This window comes from Pomacea canaliculata, linkage group LG5 (genome assembly GCF_003073045.1).
Source record: "Pomacea canaliculata isolate SZHN2017 linkage group LG5, ASM307304v1, whole genome shotgun sequence".
In the NCBI taxonomy this organism is placed as follows: domain Eukaryota; kingdom Metazoa; phylum Mollusca; class Gastropoda; order Architaenioglossa; family Ampullariidae; genus Pomacea; species Pomacea canaliculata.
The window spans coordinates 26669502-26691701 of NC_037594.1; the positions used below are offsets into that span (position 1 = coordinate 26669502).

General features: G+C 37.7%; 2 protein-coding genes across 2 annotated transcripts in view; both read right to left on the reverse strand.

The window, feature by feature from the left end:
* Positions 1-5589, reverse strand: part of LOC112564199 (uncharacterized oxidoreductase YajO-like) — a 7861-nt gene extending 2272 nt beyond the window's left edge. The window contains exons 1-5 of the mRNA XM_025238849.1: positions 5381-5589; positions 3607-3669; positions 2582-2767; positions 1828-1986; positions 240-418 (exon numbers count right to left, since the gene is read on the reverse strand). Coding sequence (XP_025094634.1) covers positions 240-418; positions 1828-1986; positions 2582-2767; positions 3607-3669; positions 5381-5494 — 701 coding nt within the window. The 5' untranslated portion in view covers positions 5495-5589. The remainder of the gene's footprint in view (positions 1-239; positions 419-1827; positions 1987-2581; positions 2768-3606; positions 3670-5380) is intronic.
* A 4548-nt stretch (positions 5590-10137) lies between these two features.
* On the reverse strand, positions 10138-22137 carry LOC112565393 (ankyrin repeat, PH and SEC7 domain containing protein secG-like). The gene has a single exon (XM_025240831.1). The coding sequence runs from the start codon at positions 20036-20038 to the stop codon at positions 18755-18757; it is 1284 nt and encodes a 427-aa protein (XP_025096616.1). The 5' UTR covers positions 20039-22137; the 3' UTR covers positions 10138-18754.
* Positions 22138-22200: the final 63 nt, after the last annotated feature.

Here is a 22200-nt window from a genome sequence, read left to right on the forward strand (position 1 = left end):
ATTATATAAAATGTGTGAAATAATAAAAGAGCACATCTAGTAGATCATTATCACAATAAAAAAATTATATTTTTACTAAGTTTATACTTTAAAAAATATCATATTCCTTTTTCCTCGCTTTTCAAAGTTAATTATTATAAATCAAAAAACAATTACAAAATCATTTGTACTACATAAAATCATGTAAATGCATGTACATGATCTGTCTTAAGATATAAAACAAATGTAATCATGCCCACTCAGTGGAAGAAAAGAGTTTGCCTCGACGGCGACCCTCAGGAAAATCTTCACGTTTCAGGAATTTACCACTCAAGAGACCTTGCTGAAGTGGGGAGTATGCCAGAATGCTCATGTTCTTCTCAGAACAAAGTGGTAAGACCTCATGTTCCACTGATCGCCACAGCAGGTTATAGGCCATCTGCCATCAAAAGCAACAAAGCCACGAGGTACAATCTTCTATATAACATTGATTGATCAGATGATGGAGACATGCAGACTTTGCTATATCTACTACTGCAGCAGAGATTTTAATGAGCTCAATCTGTGCTGCTAAATCCACATCCATATGCACAATAAATGTCAGCCATGTCAATTTCATCCATTTAACTGGCTGATTAAGCACATTTATGTTGCTGAAACTTGGACGTTTCAGTCTCAAAGAGTGTGACAATGGTTCTAGATAACGTAAAAGTGAATGAAAATTATATTTAATTTAGGAAAAACATCTATAATCATTAAAAATGGCCACTTTGTCATATCTGAGAAAAACAAAGAGAAAAAACAAAAAGGGGTCACAAAGGTTAAAAAGGGAAGAAAGACCAGAATGTTCCCTTGCTTCAAGAGAGAGGGAACATCCAACCATCAGGCTGACATAGGGCCAGCAAAATCGTTTGGTCCAGACTCAAAATTAATTAAACCAAGGAGTTTGAATCATAGCAACATAAATTTATATTAAGTGAATCATAATAATAGCATACATTTTGAGGGACAAGCAAGGAAAGTCTACTATGGGAACATACGAACACATGATGGAAAAGACGTGTGCTTCTTGTCAGCTGCCTGCATTGTGGTGATTCAGAAGACAGTGCCAGATAGGCTGGGAATGTACATGACGCAAAGGTGTGGCAAATTACATGCTAATTTTTAAGTTGATAATTGTGTGTGGCCCGCAAGTAATTTAATAAACATTTAAATTGCCCTTGAAGGAAAGAAAGGTTCCCACCCCTGGTTTACTTCAAAGTGGTCTAAAAGTAAGGGAAGTAACTAGTGTTGGGAAAAACACTGCTTTTAAAAAGACTTACTTCCCTTCTCCCCTAAATTGTATTTAACAAAATCAAAAATTAAAAATAAAATCCTTCTCTATGACGTGGTGTATGAATCTACAACAGTATCACGCTTTCAGTGTGACATTGGATGACTCTGGTAAGACATTATGAGTTGGAGGGTTTGAACCACTCAGGACACTACAATATCTTGATACTTTCTTGAGGAGAGAATCTTTGAAAATCTTACTACATGGCAGCTTAGTGAATAAAGGCTACCTGCTTTATGATTCACCATCTTTCTATCTTTACTCTTACTTAAAAATTCTGTCTTTAAAAAAAACTTACATCTAAGAAAAACTGTTGTTTAAAAAAAAACCCACCAACACTTGGTTTATCATTTTGTAATCCTGGTCAAGCATCTCTTTATAAACATAAGTTTGGTAAACGGCATAAAAAAAAGCTCACGTCAAAATGTCATTATTTAAAAGTCATGTGTGCTCATCATAAATTAAGAATATCAGCATAATGAAACACAACTAAATGGAAAAGAACAGCATTTAACCTGGTTGGAGACTGGCTTGGCACCTGTTTCAAGGACAGTTTTTATGTTCTTAGGTCCAAAGTTGGAAAAGCCATAGTACCGGATTCTACCTCTTGCAATTTGACTGTTGAACTCATTTACTGTTTCTTGAGGATCCTTAATAAAGCTGGGGTAGTGGATCTGTAATGTGAAAAGCAGGAGAAGATAATGAATGATATGAGCAGATCTGAAAACAGGGAACAAGCACAAATGCATTTATATCTTTTCATACACTGTGTACACACAAAAACCTCTACCAAGAATTTATAACTTCATTTTGTTTTACACACTGAGGAGATTCTATACCTCTTGGTGTACTCTTTTCTTGTATATCTATAGGCCACATCTTTATGTAAAGTTTACCTGTCTCCAGCTTAAACTATAGGTGAGCATGAGATAACATTTTTGTCCTCTGCAGCTATAGCAGTCTCTATTACACAGTAAAGTATAATTCAGTGTGTTAGATGCTTTTTCCAGAGGTTTGAAGATCACCTCTATTAGTATTCAATGTTCTATACACATCTCTTTTCCTTCACACTGTTTAAATGTTACAAGACAAAATAATTCAGTGCCTTAAAGCACAACTATAAACAAACAACAAAATATTTATTTCATGAACCACCAGATAGACACATGTTCTATGTTTGACACTTTTCCTAAACTGAGAGACTTTAGACAAGTGGGAAATGTAAATTGAAAGACAGCAAAAACCTAACAACCACCATAAAAGAAATACCTGTAGCAAATCAATGTAATCAGTCTCCAACCTGCGCAAGGCATTAGTTACTGTCTGGTCTATGTCAGATGCACTGTATGCAGGAGTGTCAATCCCAACTCTAAAACCATACTTTGTGGCAATCACTGCATCCTGGCGGCGGCCTCTTAAACAATACCCAAGAACCTCTTCAGATCCAGCATATCCCTGCAATAACAAGATATGGGGATTAAAGTTTATATTTCTGGTCATGATCAATGTCAGGCACTCAGAAACTAAAGCCTCTGTTCATAGGAAAGTCTGCAAACCAGGGTTATTTTAAGTTCTTCTTATGTAAACATAAAAGTTTTCATAAACCAGCTGATTTTGCAAAAGTTGTTGCTGATCCTTGACAACTGAGCAAAAGAAGCAGAACGAACAGCTTCTCCTCACAGCTCCTTTTGTTTGAAACAAGAAGAAATTCCTAATCTACAAAGCGCCTCAAATATGGAGCGTGGGAAGCTGCCTCCACAGCACTATTATCTTAGTGGAATCCCTCAGCAAGATTTAGCTACTCAGTTGTTGTACTCAAAAACGAAGTAAGAAAGTGAAGCTTTCAGATAACCCACTCTTGTATTTCAATGAAGTTTTATGTCTTTGCACTGCTAAACAAAATATTCATTATACAGAGATTCTACCTGTATAAAAGGTTATAAATACCTCACTTTCTTGCTAATCAAATATGACAATAAACATGAATTTAAACTTGCATACAATAACTGAATAAACAGGAAATATTCCTATTTTGGTAAATACTGCAGATTCATTATTTCAAGAAACTGCAAAAAAGCACAGATCTAGTCACTAACTACATCTAAAAATATTTTGTTCTGCCAATAACTTCAGCACAGCAAAGCTTAGAACACAAGCAGCCTTTACGATAAACTAGTCAGGAATTAGAGGCAAATACACCTTTTATACAATGATAACAACTACTATTCACTAAACTTAAGATGGGTATTTTTCTGAAATGAAGGTCATCAAAAGTCTAAACACAAAAAACTTACCTCTGCTGTATCAAAAAAGTTTATCCCAACTTCAAAGCATTTGTCAACAATTGCTTTTGAAGTCTGAAATTTAAAACAAATTTACGTTTTATGCACACATAAATGTATTTTTCTGAGTTACAGTGAATACAATGTTTGCTAAGAAACTGGTAAAAAAATTCTGGCATTATGACATCAGCATTTCTTTTTTATTAAATTCTCTTATATTCTATAGGTCTTACATAATAGCAATGCAACACAAATGTTTTCATATAAGGTCAGAATGTGTTTCTTAGAAAGTGACCTACTGACTATCACACACCCTGCAAGTGGACAGATGCACGATGGAAAGTACTTGCAAACAGATTACCAGGGCCTCTTATCTTAAGCAAACTAAATAGCAGCTAAATGAACTCTGAAAGTTCACTAACTCTATATAAACTTCCACTGCATAGTTATCTTGTTTGATAATGAACTAGGTTATAATGTACTATAGCCTGCCCCTGTAAAATGTCACAGAAACTTTTCAAAAGTAGTGTCTAATACAAGGGTGAGCAATTAATTTACCCAAGGGGCTGCATAGAGAAATTGGGATGGTTTTAGAGGGCCGGACTAATATAGTTAACTCAGTTTTACCCAATACTGTATATATAGTATATATACTGGCATGCGGGCCAGTGGGCGTGCCGGTCAGAGACAATAGGCGGGCCGCCCCTTGCCCAGGTCTGGTCTAATATTTAGTTGGAACTTGACTATTAATTGTTACTAACCCTTACCTATCACAGTTTGGTTTTCATAATAAGCTGATATTTACAAATGGTAGGAGTTCCATGACTGTTGTACTTCTAATTTACAAAATTCAAAGTAAACTAAATCCTGACATTTGATTATCTTAATTTTTTTTAAGAAACAATAGTATTACAAGAAGCAATATATGTAACTAAAAGAAAGCTGAACTCTATTCTCTACTTCAAAATGTCTTAGTTAAACTGATCTCTTAAAATCAACAGCATTCTGCTGGTGATTACATCAAACTTTGATTAAGTATACCCTGAAAGCAAGAGGGAACAGGAGATATATGTGTGTGCAATAGATATATATATAGAGAGAGAGCGTACATACACACATTATACTCATGGAATTTTTTTAAGGGAGATATGAGCTCTCTCTAAAAGCGATTGTGAGAGACAATGACAATTCTTTATTAACGAGGGTGGTAGAGTAAGCAAGACATGCTTTTTTTCCACCTAGCCCTTGCCCTTTATGGGGGTGGGGGGTTTGAATAAAATAAGTGCTTAACTAATTTCTAAGAAAATAAGCAATAGTAAACATAAGGTATGACATCAAAAGAGAGTGGATGGTGAATATGTAAAAAAAAGTAGTGGTTAGAACAAGTATTTACAAGGGTCCTGGAAGTATCTCTAATGTTTTATGGCTTAGGATCTTGTTGAAGGAGACCTCATCAAACTATCCTACATTGCGTTATATGTATTTTAGTAATTGGTGTTGAAAGCATTTCAGGGTGATCATTAACCCTGTAACAGTGGTCAGTCTCTTGCCTTGTAACACCTATATTTTAATAAGTAACGCAAACCCCAGGTTGAAAATAAGGAAAAAGATACGCATATAAAGTGCGCAGTTTTAACCTATTTCCAGACATTTCTATGTGTCCTACCTCAATAGTTTTGTTTTATATCTAGTGTATAGACACTGGATCAAATTTGCTACAGCTTATGCTCATGGATTAATATGTTCGTGCTCAGTAGTCGTCGATGCACACCAACAGCTTGCTTACCTCTTTAGTCTGGCCTGCCCAGTTGATAGTGTTTGTGTTGTCATTAAACTGCCAACATCCTAGGCAGAGAGAAGAAACTTGCAGGTCGGTACCAGGCAGAGTTAGTCTCTCCATGTCTAGCAGCAGCCAAACGCTCACTTAAGCAGACGCGGTAGCACACAAGATAACTCTGTCGTCTGTCATAGTCCGGTAAAGTCGAGTACAGTCCCCTGTCACGCCTTGTAGACGTTATGTCGTAATGTTATCATTAAGGTGACCCGCTTTTGACCTCGTGTCCCGCCTGCTCATCGGGCGGGACGCCCAATGTCCCGCTTTCTGGCAAGTCCATCAAATGTCCAGGTTGTCTTTAAAAATCACTTTTTCGGCGTTTTTTGACGGTTACGACACCATCATCGGCACGTGTCCCGCTTTCGCCCCCGAAAAGTCTGGTCACCTTATCTTATGTGTTCCCTGCACTCTTAAGCTTGTTGGCCGAATCGTGCGTGTTTGCTGGGCTGCGATGGGTTTAAATTATATACCTGGCTGCAGAGGATAGTTCTGCTAGCAGTGGCGTAGAAACCAGAAGGACAAGGGGCGCTCTCTCATAAAAGATACTGAGGGGACAAGAATGTCAGTGGCGTAGGAAGATGTTCGGCGTTGGGGGGGGCAAACTCCCTGCTGACAGTGAGCGGCGTTCGCACTCGCACATTATGTAAAAAAGGATGGGGGGGGGGGTACTGCACGCACGCACGCACACAGTATCACAACACGCTGCTTTATTGTTAAAAGGCAAAGCAGCATTAAATAAGAAAAAACAAATTAAAGAATGACTCCCCGGCTAACGCATTCACAAGAAATGTGATAAACGTTATAATCATATAAATCATATTAATCAAGGTTGGCAAGTCAGTGTGCCAAAAAAACTGCGTCTTCGGGGATTTCTATTAATGAACTCCATTGCAATCTCGTCCAGATTAAGCAGATCAACCCTCTCTTTAAATACACGCATAATGAGACAGTTATTCAAGCGCGTTTGTGTCATGGAACTTCTCAGGTATGTTTTTGTTTGTTTTAAGGAAGAAAAACTGCGTGGAAAAACAAAGGTAAAGATTAATTAAGCCTACTCACCCAACGGCTCGTGACACGCTTTGTTCTATCTCACAACAAACGCGGGGAAAATACGCTGGTTGCTGGAACCCTCTTCTAGACACCACGCCAGTTCCAGCGACAGTACACACAGCACGTGGCAAACCCCCGACTACTCCCAGAGACGGGCACAGGTCTCTCCACCACCGCAAAAACCCCGCCGTCCTCCCAGTCCTGTGTGGCAGGTTTCTATAGGCTTCGAGAAACCTCCAGAACCTTTCCCTACCTACAGGGACCAGCGTCCGCGAGATAATCCACGTTACAAAGAGACACAGCCCTATACCTGAACTTGGTGTCCGCACACCCTGGGAAAATAGCCCCATCCACCCCAAAGAGAATCAAAGAGACCAGAGAGGAAGGGACGCAAGGCTACCCTATAATTAAGGGCCATAAACTGGCCAGACCACCGTGGCCAGGGGACGAAACTAGGGTGGGAATGGCCGCAGGGCCACCCCTTCATCGCTCCGCTACCCGACGGTGCTGAGCCAGCGATGCGACACGTTCTATGGCCATCTACCAAAACACGGACACATATATACAAACCAAACAGTATAACACAGATAACTTATGTTGAGTACCAGCCACAGTCGTTGATGATAAAAGAGTGAGTGCCCTTGTGTAGTTTTAGAAATGTTACTTGTGCACTTCCCCCTGAGTCGTAGATAGCAATAATACCAGTCTCTCTGTTTCTACAGAAAACTACCAATATAGGGACTCAGAGTCTTTGCTTTACTTAGGTGAAGTCAAAGCCGACAATTCGCACTAAACCGTTGGTGTCTAGTAAGATGGAAGTCCTCGTGCTTCGCTAGCTTTTCACAAAGTGTAAGGGTTCCTGTCTGATTGGCAAGACTCACTGGGGTATTGGTATGCAACTACTTCGTTACTGGCTTTCTGTGTTCCCGATGGCCAGTGCGGCCCCTTTGGTTGTAAGCGATAGCAGATAATTTTAGGGTGACAGCGAGTGGGTGGGGGATGTTTTATGTTGGTCAAACGAAAACCGCCAAAGAAAAGGCGTCGCATTATGGGGGAGGGGGCAGGGAGACCACACTCGATGTACCGATGTACTGTCCGGCTGCTTTCTTCGCTCAGGCTTCAACACAGCCTGCAATTATCATGGTAAACAATGCCAACGGACTGTCCCCGATCTGATCGTCAGAGGTGTTAGAGCCTCCACTTGCCTCAGGGCTCGCTTTTGTGACGGTGATGACCGTCTCCTCTCTACGTTCCCCTACCTTTCTTCAGTTCTTTGCTCTTTGTGAGAATTACGTCTCAAATATTGGAGGGGCAAAAGGATATTCCTGCCCCCCCTGTATTTTCCTTGGGGGGGCGGCTGCCCCCGCTGCCCCCCTGGTTCCTACGCCACTGAATGTGTACGTCGTTCACTGTCAGCATGTGGAGTTTGCCCCCTTCGTCCGAAGCTGCATGAGCATCTTCGTATGCCACTATAGCTGTAGTTGCACGTGCCACGCAGCCGAGTCAAACTTTCTTTGTTTCTGGGTGGTGCTGTCGTTCTAGACGTTGATCGATAATGTGTAAGATGTGCATAAACGTAAAGAGCCAGTTGAGATGTAGTAGTGTTGCAGTAAACTAAAAATTATTTCTCAATGAGTTCCCGAATTCTTAAAGACTTGTTAAGGCGTGAAATATTCCTTTTCAAGGAATAGTACTTATCATGTGCCATAAAATTCAATTGATCCTATGCATTGTAGTATGATTTCAAAACTCCAGGATTGTATTGTTTATTGGTTGGTTGTATTTCCCTCTGGTTGCATTGGCTCATTTCATCAATGTAAATATGTATACCCCAAAAACTTTCCTGCTGACAGGGCCGCCGAGAGCCAGCCCGGGCCCCGGGACAGACGACCTCTCCGGGCCCCTTGTAATCGTAAATTATTTTCCCAGTATATAATGTATGTTTACAATTCGAATCTCAATATCTACACTCAAACTCAACTTCTGCATGTGTAATGCTTGGGTGTTCTGTCCTTAGACCTTTCTTTAAAAGAAAAAGAAAAGGAGAAGAAAAAAAAATCCACTGACCAAGGCCGGGCCCCCTTGACAGCCGCGGGCCCGGGTACACTGTCCCCCCCCCCCTCTCGTCAGGCCTGCCTGCTGATAATATAAAGTTGAACAGTTCACTGTTTATCAGGAGATTAATTCCAAAAAGGAGTTATCAAGATAATTTAAAGATTGTAAACTCATAATTTATGCAACTCGTTATTACTTTTTAGTGACATCACATTATGTTAGCGCCTAGCTGTCACCAATACAGCGAAGGTTGGCTGCCCTGAGTTCATTGAGTTCAGATCTTGTCTCGGGACACTCTGTGACACCTGTTTGCAGGGCCAGCCACTGAGGGTTTTTTCCAGATACTGCACTTTCCTGCCCTTGCCATCTCCCTTAAAAGTGCAAAATCACTTCTAGTTAGAAGTACAGTGTTCCCTCGTTTATCGCGGGGGATAGGTGCCATGATCATCCGCGATAAACGAATTTCCGCGAAATAGGGACATACATGCAATAATAATATATACATGTAAAACAATATCATGTGAGTGTAAAGTAATATATTAATCATGGTATTAATACAGTACAATAACAAATTAGTGTAAAAAAAATTATAACTGTACTCAGAGAAACCCCAAAAAACTGATGCAAACTGGCTGCGAGATGGAGATAACAATCGTCGCTTACTCAGAGCAATGGATTTCTCATACACAATTATTTCTTTCTTTCTATCTACAAAATAACCATGGTATTTTAATAGAAATACAAATATAGCTACATTTTTCGTCTTTTTCCTGTTGAAATATCTATGGTATTTTGTAGAACGATAATTCCCAGCACGAAAATATCGATCGATACTTCACTCAAAAAAAACCGCGAAGTAGTGAATCCGCGATATATGAACCGCGAAGTAGCGAGGGAACACTGTACTTTTCACTCAAACCAAGCAACCGTTGTGTCAAAGAAGAAAACAACTTTTGTAAACATTAAACTGAAGTTTGTAAATATAGATGGTTATCTGATACTACAAACTTAATTTTCCTCTATACTCTTCTTTATGACAGTTTCTTTGTACTCAATGTTGCAGATATCTAGGACAAGAAACTATGATTGCTTATAAATGTCATTGCTACTTTTAAAATAGTTTTACACTCAGAATTTGTACCTGTATTTTGAATTTCATAACGTACGTTGCATTTACATTCAAAAACTGTTGTGAGAAATCATGTTTATGGGCTCTTAAACTAGAGAAGATCCACTTTTATCCATAAATTCAAATATCTCCATGCTCATAGGAAATTTAAACATTTTTGAAGCTAATCTTATAATAGTGCAATATCCTGCTGTAGTTCAGCATTGTATGGTCAATTAAACAACTGGATAAACCCATGCCATGCAGGAAATTCTTCATTTAATAGCACTCAAATCTGTTTCTTCTTGTCTTAAAATAATTTGACACCTATTTCTTAAGAATCCCTGTTCTTATTTAAATTTGTAGTAAACTGGAACTTCCGTGTCAAGACTGTGGGCATGTGCCAGTACTCTACAGTACAGTACATAAGCCCCTTTATTATTAATATTACTACTGTACATGCACACAGAGGCAAATAGAAATAAAACCAAGAAAGTATGTCTAGGAGAATTTATTTGGCTGTCCTCTGATTGCAGAGTTTAGGCATCATGCATAGAAACAATGGACGCCTGTCTGAGCAAAAGTTTTCAATTATGTCCAAACATATCAACAACTATGCTGTTGATACTTAGCAAGAACTGCTTATTTCACTTACAGTTATAAAAGCATTATATAAAGAAGACAGAAAATGTTCACCAGTGATGAATTATTACCCTATCCTCAGTCTCAATAGCATAAATAATAACATTTTTGAATTAGTCTTCAAAAGCAAAAATTTTAAAAAAAGCTCAAAAAGAGGTGGTGGGAATAATAAGAGTTAATGCTAAGCCAACTAAAACTGACATTTTAAAAAATATTTTATAAAACTATTAACAACAAACCTGGAAAAATTAAAAAAGACATTAATGATTTATCAACTCTTCATTCAATCTTGCAAAGTTACAGTATAATTTTTCTTTGATTTATACTTAGTATAGACATAGATGTAATAGAAATCATTGGTCATGGTGACTTAATGCATGCAACAGGAATTTCTTAGCTTTAAATAGAAACACAAACATATCGAAATATGTCTACTTCATATTGAAGAATTCTTGATTTTAAAGATTTTATTGGCCATTGCCTACATGTGCAGCTGTTAACCATTTTCTTTCTAACACTTTTAACAAAGTACAATGACCAGACACTATAAATACTGTAGAATCTTCTGATCATTTTCACTTCTGCTTTGGTTTATATAATATGAACAGGAATTATTTAGAGCTTTAATTTTAGGTATTTTAGGTAAATTATGTTTTAATGATTGTAATGTTGCTTTTTAAAACCTTTTCTCCTGCATGAAAATTAAGCTCTGAAAGATTGAAAATAAAACTTTTACAAAACAAGAGGGGAAAGTTGGGAGTTTGAATGACTAAATTGCATTTGTGTTCCCAGTACCAGACATTTTAATTATAATGCTACATCATTTTAAAATTTTGGATTTTCTTGTCCTTTTGCTCATCTACTTCATTTCTTACATGACCCCAGATTTGGGGCATGGGGTGCTTTTCATATAGTAAAGTATATGCTTCTAAGCAATCAATATTTGTTTAAAATTTAATAATAAATAAAGTACATTTTTTGTGGTCTATTAACAGATCATCAACATGGTTGATGTGACAGTTACCTTTCTGCCATTATCTATTTTCACAACCTGAGATGTCCAGATAAATCATTGTACATAATAACCTTTGCTGTCAGCCATGCCTTATTTGGTTTTGAACACAAAATTTCAGTTTAGGAAAAAAACACAACCCTTTGCAGTTATATTATTTAATGTCTTTCAAATTTAGACAGTCTTTAATTATTAAACACCATATATGTTAGTAGGCAGTCAACTATGAAAAAATAAATGTGCAAGAATCATACAACACATCAGAACTTCAATATTTTAGTATAATTTAAAAAAAATCTTAAGTTATTATCTGAATTGCTTCTTATTAAGTTTATTTATCAGTATCCTTCCTTGCTCATCTGCTGTGCTCAGTCATGTATAAAAAGTTTGTGAGAAATTCCTGGTAAATTAATAACAGAATAAAAGAATGAATGTCAGAAATCTCTTTTTCTAGATGCCAACTTAGTGCATATAAATACTGTACATTTAAATCAACAAAATATTTTTATCAAAACAAACTTTATAGTCTTTGGCATCACCAAAACTCTTCACTATAATTGTGTGACAATCCACATATGAAACAATACTAATTTATGAAACTGATAAAGGGTTATGGATTTGTAAAATGCCACTAAGGTCAGGTTATGGCAGCATACTTATGAAGAGCAATATTGTTGATCAGTTACTGTATTAATTGGTTGTTTCACATCTCAGTTCTTGCTTTCTTTCTCTTCTTTTTTTGTCTCATTCCTTGCCTCTTCTCTTTTAAATATCAAAATCTTGTGCAAGCTTATTTCAGCTTAATTTAAAAAAATATATATTAATATTACATGTTGACAACATTATGGTTTCTTGTTGAATATATGCTTGCATGTTTGTATGTGATGAGGGGTTAGGGGGGAGGTATTAAGCCAACATTTTCAAGACAGCTGTGTAGTAAGACAAAGGTTGTCTCCTATAACCTCTTTTAGGTTATTGGGGAGTAAGTAACCTCAATTTTCTTGGGCCTCCTTTTTGTGAGGGTGGTGCCCATTTCATCTCCCTCACTACCTTACCTTCCCCAAACGCCTAAGGGATCAGCCACCCATTCCTGACAGCTGGATTGACTAGGGGCTATTTGCTGCACCACAAGTGTGTGGAACCTGCGTGTCTCTTGGTTGAACTATATAATACACGTGATAACATGAAAACATTTACATGTCTTCGTGTGGTGCTATACTTAACCAGGTTTCCTGTCAATACTTCTCTCTGAACAGAAAACAAATAATCAAAAGTGTTTGTTTCATCTAAACAGTGAAGGAGTGTTAACCATCAACACAAAGGTCTACATATATATATAAAGTTATTGTCTGCATGCATCAATTAAGTCATTTTCCCATTCCAAATCATGCTTTAAGTCTCAGCCTTTAAACAACAATACACATAAAAAGGGATTAAATAAGATATCATCTCTGTCACTACAGGACAGACATTTCTAAACAATTCCAGTTAAAGGGAATGGCAAGTAAAATAGCAAGTTAACTAATTAGGCTTAAAAGGTAGTGTGTGCTCAAATTTGGGGTTTTAAAATTTTTTTTTTTTCTCAAATATATGACTGACTAAATTGTTCAACTTTTCTTGTCTTAACCACAGTTTTTTTTTAAATCAGCATCAAGCTTAAGCTGTAAATGTACATGTGTGTGTGTTTTAACATGTACATTGCTTAATTGTTAAAGGAAGCCTTCCACATCATGATTGAAAGGAAGCAGAATATCAGCAACTATTTCACTTGCCTTTACCTTCAAGCAAAAAGAAAAAAAGGCATGATTTCCAAACAATGTCAGTTAAGTATAGGCATGCAGCCTGAAATCAATGTTTGTGTAAAATCCAATTTCTGTGTGTTTTTAACAGAGGTAAGAGAGAGATGAGTAGTTTCTTAAACAGCAGCCATACATTAGAAAATATGGACTCTGCCATGGGCCATTATATGTCTTATAATATGGGAATGACTGCATAAATCTTTCAAAAGTGATCATAAACACACCATCATTTCTTTTATAAAAAAAACTTAAATTATGACGGACCACATTCTTCCTGGCTTGAAACTGTCAAATATACATATTAAAGACATACACCAAAAATGTGACAAGTAATTATTACTTGAGGATTGTAACTATTTAGTGTTTCAGACACAAGAATAGCCCTCCGATTAGTTTAGTGGTTGAAATATCTTTTAATAAAACATTAAAAACAAAGTTGCCATCATAGATGTGTGATGCCCTTTTGTCCAAGTTGGAGAATATTTTTTGCCTGACTTTACAAATGCAATGTATAAACAACTACAAAAGCTCATACATAACAATGTAACCATCTAAATAAGATATAGCTGTCAAACCTAGAGATCAAGACATTGCTTAGAACTCAGTGTGGTCATTCACAAATAATGTGCAACAGAGATACCATAAAAATGAAGACAACCTTAAATAGTTTAAAAAGCCCTGAAAAGTTCAGCCCTTTTTTGGCAGGTACACTGTGAGTGTGTGAATGCACACCTATGCATGTGTATGTAGCCAAACAAAAAACAATACTTGCCTGTCGCAGAATTAATATCACAACTTCACTACCTTCCATATAAACAATTACAATGCCTGAAACAGTATTTAATAATGTTTTCAAATGTTTTCTTTTTTTTTTTTCATCTAATAAAACTTGAAACTAAACAAGAGTGAGAAAAATTAAACCAGACTTACAGAACAACAAAAAGCGTGTGCTTGTTTACTTTCAGTTCGTGTCTTGATTTAAGTGGAGGAGGACCTCACCATTTCAAAATTTTAAAAATACATCAATGAAGATAGCATATTTTTGAAAGTTTATGTTGCATATAGTACACAATGTATATGCTCAGTTATAAAGGTGTCAAAGCTTGTAAGTTCTGGCCATTGTTGTTTATTACCTTATCTAATTGTGAGAACATGTAGGGGGAAATTGTTTTGATAAGTATAATGACTGATTGGGACAGTTTTTAGTTTTTATGATTCTAGTCTTCACACAATGATAAAAACATAAATGCGCTCATCTATGCTTATTTTTGTCATACTCCTTTTTCCATGGTTTTTCTCCCTTTGTATTCTCTTTCAATTACCTGTGACTGAACAAGGGAGACTACACCTCCTCTTATGAACTCAACAGATTGAGGTTGCTTATCTAGAACTTAATTCAACATTTATAAAGTTACTGTAAAACTTAAAAAAAAACAACCTCTTCAAGTTTCCCCTGAAATTAAGTTTTAATAAAAATCTACGTTTTAACATAATGAGTGCAGTTTAAAACTCACAGCATGAACATCAAAACAGAACATAGAACAAGCTTCCATACGGTTTGACAGAGAGATATGTCATGCTTGAGTGGTGTCCATTCGTTGCGTTAAAGAACTATGTATAACTCAATACAGGCCTGACAGACATAACTTTAACTGTTGTTCGCATATAGTCATCATGCAAATTATATTAATCATATTATTTCCCCTGGCTGTTATTACGTGAGAGCATGAACTTGTATTACATGTCCATGGTGAGAGAGTAAACATGCATGCACAGATTCATATATGTGTAAATGTTTATGCTAGAAAGAGAGGCAAATATATACTTTAAATAGCAACAGTATTTAGGCATGTCTGGAGAGAAAACATTTTTAAAATCAGAAAGTAAGCAAATACATTTGCAAAAAGACTCACATAAATGTGCAATTTAAGTGAAAAGGCACACTTAAGGGAGTATTTTGCAATAAAACATCACTACTACATTAAGATTTTTATATAAATTATTATGAAAACAGTACACTGTAACAAATTATCACTCATGATGTGAGAGTAGAAGAGATCAAGTGTGTGTGCTCGTGGGCATTAACTTGCATGTGTGTGTCAGTAGGTGCACATGCCAGTATTTTTTTTTTTTTGTTTAATCTCTAATTTTAATGTTTGTGTAGACAAAAGCACACACTCTCACATGCAAGTGTATGTACCTGATCTAGATTGAGTAATGGTATAGATTATAATCCACATTTATGAGTAATAAATGATCTACAGGCATTTGTAGTTAGACATAGCATGAGATGTCTAAACTCATAAACAACGAAAATGCTGTGTACTATGTACACATAGGTATTTGGCTACTGTCCAGATGGATTTTTAAAAAAAAAAGAAGCAGTAATGAACGAAATTCCAAGCATCCAGTCCAAGATGAGATCAACAAAAATGCAAAAAATTTTTGTGGTATATCTTGGAGGGATACAGATGGACATTTCTGAAGCCAAAAACAACAAAAGAAATAAAACCGCATTTTATGTACCCTTATTTACAATAAAAATGTTCTGATATTTACATATGATATTACAGAAAATGTTAAAAACTGCACAATGGCCGTTTCCATTTTTGTTTAAACATTACAGCACACTGAAACAAACACCACACAGTTTTAACAAGACTAAATTTCACATTTCTATCACTACATTGCTGCTGAAACTTCTCTCCTTAACAACTAATTTTATTCATTTATCAAACATTGTCAACAGCAAACTGATTAACATATTTAAGCTTAGACAACAAAGATCACATTGTAGAAAATCCAGTGTATTTTTCAATGTAAATTCTGGAAGAAGAAACAGTAACTTCTTCTAATAAGAAATTTTGCAGAAAATATAATCATGCACATCTTATGAACATTTAAATGGATCAAGCATGCACAAAGTCTGAATAACAATCAATGAGAAGAAAAAAAATAAACAATGACACCCGTTATTTTGAAGTGGAAAACCTCCCTACACCAAAGCTAAAAAAAACCTGTAACATTTTCCTTTATACAGTCTTAAGAACGAGTTGATGAAGGCTATCAGATTATGCATCTTTAACTTGATTGCTGGAATGTGATTAATAATTATAATTTTATTAAATGTACTAAATATATGTGCTGTTAATGCTACTAGTTTGTGATATTTACATAAACATAATTTTGTATAAACATATTATGCCACTCTCTGAAAATATTATTTATTATGGTGAATATCTAATGATATATTTCAATTAAAAAAATAATCCTAATTTTCATTGAATCCTGATTGATCTACCTCTTGTTCTGCTTCAACTTTTTGTTTTGCTAGCTTTGACCTTCTTCTGCTGCTTTATTTCATTAAGCATAGGTATGCCAGACAGACACTATGGTGTCTCAAAGGCTAATCCAACAAATCAGCAGAACACAAACTTATGTTGCAAAAATGTATAGTGAACTTTAATTTTATGAATGTGCACGTGAACTGACCTAAATGTTTCTTTCTCAATGTTTCTAAATGGTGAAGTGAGCTGACATTTGTGACACTACAATATGGTCTTTAACTCTCCCTAAAATCCAAGTTAATGCTGCAATGTTCAAAGGTTTGCATCTTGTGAACAGAACAGTTTTCACAAAGATTTTGGGAATGAGCATCTTTTAATGAAACATACTAAGCCCACTTATTTGAAAAAAAAAACCCAACAATTTTTTTTACAGTTGCATCAGCCTTTAAGAATACTAGTTTACTTAGCAATCACTTCTACAGGTATTTTCTACATGAATCCCTTCTATATCTTCATGTTCTCTTCAAGCCTTCTTCAAAGCAACAGAATGTTTGGTCTGGAATAGGGAGTTTTCTCTTTTACATGTTTATACATTTATCAACATCATGTTGAAGATTTATTATTGTATCACAATCCAAATGTGCACAACCTTGTACAAAAAAGCCATCAAGTTTGTTTTTTTATCAATAGTGACATACAGTGTCACAGTAGTGTCACAATAGCGACAGTTTATTTAAATGTAATTTTTTTTTTAATTAAGTATTTTTCCTTCCCAGTTTTGGGCTGTCCCCTGTAATAGTGGCTGAGATTATTCTCCTGTGTTTGAGTGTAAACACAAGGTCAACAGCAGTAAAAAATAACTGGTAATTCGCAGTCACGGCATGATAAATCTGCCTTTTTCTTAATTAATAAACATTGTAAGCAATAGTACCATACTTCATCTCCCCCCAAAACATGTACAAAAGGGGCTTTGTGAAAGTGGACTATGTCTTGTACAAGGTTGTGCACATAAAGCGATGGCTGGCCTGAACAGCACAGTGTTACCTTTTCTCTCTTCTTCATCCAAGTGTTGCCAGTTCAATGGCCTTTTGACCACATGGTAACACACATCAAGGCATTTACTCTTGGGAGTAAAAATATGTGCAGCAAATGACACTTTCTTATACAGCCAAGTAAATGCTGCCAATTAACTGATAAGTAAATCACAGGTAACTGCTCTACTGCCTAGGCCAGTCAGGTGTGTAGCTCAGACTTTCACAGCCATTCACTCTGTACATCCTTGTGTTCAAAAGAGAACTTCAACTTAAATTTACTAACATCTGGCAAAAAAACTAATCCCATGTCAAAACAGCATTTTCATAACCAGCAAAGATATCTTATCCATGTAAAACTTCATATAGATTTCTTTTAATGACACTATGACCATCTCATAGCAAGGGCATAGCCACATCATTTGAGCAAACAAAATTTGATGCCAATGACAGATGTGTAGGACTTCCTGGATGAAAACATTAATACTTTCTGATTTACTGAGACAAAACCTGCTAGCATAAGTGCAGCGGAAGAACCGTTGTTAGATCCAGCCCCCCACAATACAACCTGGCAAGTTCTCATTGTTGGTCCAACTTTACTGCAGTTAAGGACCACAGTACTTCCCTCAGTGGCCCCACTTAGTATTTGTATTTCATAGCATTATTTCAAACCCAGAAATGCAAATTTCCCCAGATGCTTCAAAGATGGGCAGTTAAACCAAGGTCTTCCTCAACAAAAATAGCTCCGATTTACACTGAAGGACGAGCTACTTCTAATTTTTATATTCACCTTCCAAGTGCTTTATGCATTTGGGAACCTGGATGATCAAAAAGTTGGTTTGATTGCTGCACTGCATGGAGACTTTACTCATAGCTGTTCTTAGGGCTGATATCCTCATCACTTGTGACTTTGAGCCTTCATGTTTATTCTCCCTCCTATTCTCCTTGCATTGAACATACTTTTAGTTCACATACTGAGATACAATCGATCTTAAGCCCCAGGAAATCCAGGTGAGCCATTTTTTGCTCCTACCCAAAAAAGGTGTGCTACTGAGATAATTAAAAAGAAGCTTGGAATTTACTGCTGTCTTTAAGATTTATATAGAAGACTAGTGGAAGATTCTGAAATAAAATGTTGATTCTGAAAACTGGTAAAAAAAAAAAAAAAAAAAAAAGAGAAGAAAATAATAAAAATCCAAAAACAATAACACATTTTTTTTTAAATTTGCAGGCTTCCTAATTATTTTAAGACAAGGCATGTTGGTCCTTTCATCACATGCAAACAATCTATAGAGACCAAAATACATTCACACACATGACTTCACAAGTAGTTTCTGGGTTATTATGAAATCTTTGTCTGATCAAGGACATCTTTAATGAGAACATAGTCCTTCAGGGCACGAGGCGTGGGTAGGCACTCCACTTTGTTAGGTAAGTCGTGACCAGCATACTTTCGAATCACCTTACGACAAAGCTGCTGCAACGGAACTACACGTTGCATGGCTCCTCGAAGCCAGGTCAGTGTATCATCATTCTCACTGGGTCGTGATGGCACGTAGTTAGCATAAAAGTATATCCTGGCAGAGTAATCAATGTATCCAAGATCAGCCAGAAGTCTACAGGTTTCCAGGTGCCCCTTTTCTGCTGCCAGTTGGAAAATGGATTTATATACACCGTTGGGAAAGTACTTCGGGGGAACATCTAATCTGCAGTTGAATGCAATCATCAATCGCAGTATATCCATCTTGTTGCTCACTACTGCATCGTAGAAAGCTGTCTCTCCTTGGTGGTTGTATATGTCATGACGAGTGCCTGCTTGCAGTAACAGATGGACGACACTGACATAATTTCTTTTCACAGCAATGTGCAGTGCTGTTTCGCCTGTTTTAAACTCACGGCGATTAAGGTCACAGCTCGCACAGATGAGGAGGGCGACACTTTCCTTATGGTTGTAGCAAACTGCCTCCATCAGTGGGCTGCGTCCCCAGTAGTTCTGCACATCTATCAAGCTGCCCCCTGACAGAAGAATATCAATGATATCTGTACAACCATTTCTGGCAGCATAGTGCAAGGCCATGTCACTGTTGCGGTCTGTGATGTTGAGGTCTGCACTGGCTCGTAGCAGCCGCAGGACAGCATCTGTTTTGTTGTTGCGCACAGCCTTCATAAGGGGTGTTTTGGAGGTGATGTCCTGGCTGTTGACGTTGACACCTTTACGTATCAGGACATCCAGGATCTGGCAGTGCCCATCATCCGCCGCATAATGACAAGGTGTATTGCCAAAGGTGTCCTTTGCGTCTAGCTTGGCACCAGCATTGATGAGCAGGAGAATGCAGCCGATCCGATGTCGCAGGACGGCAAAGTGCAGCGCAGTTCGTCTAAGAGTTGTGGTGGTAAGGCTGACGTCGCACTTGGATTCAATCAAGTATTGTAACATAAAGTTGTACCCCCTGTAGGCTGCCAAGTGTATGGGGCACAGGTCGGCGTGGTTCTTCTTTCGCACCTGCTGGAATTTGGCGTTCAAGTCCAGCTTGTACTGGGCCACCAGCCGCTTCAGCTGGGCTAGCTCATTGTTCAGGACTGCGTCATAAAACGCCAGTCCAGCCATTTGGTTACGGAGCAACATCGGCGAGCACTACGCGAGAAGAACGCAATGATAGGAAAGCAAGAATGAGTAGACTGTGTGCGAGGCACAAAGCGAGAGAAGGTAAGGGAGGACGTGAGGGATTGTAATCAATGGCCTACAGTCAGTCGTAACGATCTCTGGACATCGGTCGTCGTCTAAAAAGACACGTCACGATCATCATCGACACAGTTTCATGTCGGAGAGAGTAACTACAGACAGTAGACGCTACGGTACGGTTCGCTTCTTGAAGAAAAGTGCCTCACCCTGCAGATGACCCACTTGGCACCCCGTGAATAAATCTACCACAGCGCCTATGCTTGGTACAACTCCCCTCTGGTGTCCATCAGTGTCTCACCTGGCATTTCGCCGGACCCCCGATTCTCTATCTCCGTCTTTCACATGACCACCGCCTCTTCAGCTGGCTCCCTCTTGCTGGTCAGATAGAAACACAGCCATCATGGCGGCCGCAGCTGAAGGTATGTTCGCAAACAATCCCATCCCTGAGTACTAACGTATGGAGAGAGGAAGCCAGAAAAAGCATCATACATTATCAAGTTTTATGAAGATGAGCGTAGTACGCAGGCTCGGGGAGGCAACAAGCAGCCCAGCCTTCGACCTGCTCCCAAGTATGATTACCCAACGGTGCCACGATCGAATATAGTGAAGGCTTCACGTGCAATCCACTTCTTTAGGTCAATTAAATCAGTTAAAATGCAGTAAGTCATTTTATTTAAAAATATTTCCTCATTTTATAAAGCCAGAACTAATCAATCGCATCTTTTATTCGAATATCTTTATACATTTTTATACACTCTAGCAAGTAATGTAACTATATATATATCTCACACCTTATAAACCAAGTCTCTATTACATCATGGACGTGTATAGAAGTTTGTGATTATATAGTGTCCAACTATTCTAGCACTATTGTAGTAGACACATACAACCCTTGAGATGGTTAATTTAATATATGATATATTATTAAAGTTATGTTTAGTAAACATAGGCATTCCCCCCCCCCAAAAAAAAAACAAAAACAACCAACTCTTGTGCCTGATGGTTAGTGGGAAAAATCACAAACACAAAAACATCCTGACAACTTTGACCAAAGTTAAATTATATAGAATGGTATATATCAAACCATCAACTCTAAATCCCTCCTGTTACTGTTTGTAGTGGGTCAGTCCTCTTGGTAGCCACATTTGCGCTTGCCAGTCCTCCTCTCACCCAATACCATCCTCACAAAAATTCTTTGTCGTCTTAGCCCACAGTTTCCTTTCCTGCCGGTGCACAGTTTTCTTGAGTTGTGATACGCTTGAGTGTGCATACTGCACGAGCCATGGCGGTGTCACGCCGGGCTGTAACGTGCTGCTAGGGTCACCGCCACACCACAGACGCAAGCAGCAGCTGCGCGCGGCAGCAGAGGGAGGGGGTAGTGTTGCTACACGCTCCATGTTTTTACTCTGTGCAGTCATCGTCTATGTGATGTTTGATCATGTTTCCTTTCTCCTTAACCCTACATAGTCGCCTCTTGCTTTCAGTCAAGTCAATCGAAGTCTCTTCAGGACCGACAGTAACGAAATCTTTAATTCCGATTCAGAAGTGGAAGTTGTTGATGTCAAAGGTCATATGGTAACAGTTGCGTTTTTTTAAAAAATCGTCTAACCCTCCATTTCACACTTCTCACATTTGTATGTTTACTTTGCGTGTTTAGAGATGTACATGTAGGCTGGAATGTTTGTTTATAATTTGCGCATCATATTTTTCCTTCGCCTTAATGCCAGGGAACACGCGGATGCTGCGCGTTCTGTAAATGTCAGGAATGTTCGGAGGCAAAGCAGTTTAATCAAACGTTATAAGGCGCATGAGATTCCAGGTCCACCAGAAACTTGTTGGCAGGCTAGAATCAAGCTCTGAAATCAAAAGCAGGCCAGAGTACGTCAGTGCCAAATATAGTTGTCCTTCCACCAGCTATTTCTGCACCAGCGACAGGCCTCTCAACACCAGGCGCAAGCAACATCTCTAAAAATAGACAGCCGGCATCAAGCCATCCCGTTTTTTTTTTTGTTTTGTTTTTTAAGCCTGACCTCACAAAAGGCTAGGAACTGCTGTGTCCCATCTGCACAAGGATGGATGAAAATTTGGAAGAAAGTAATGCCAGA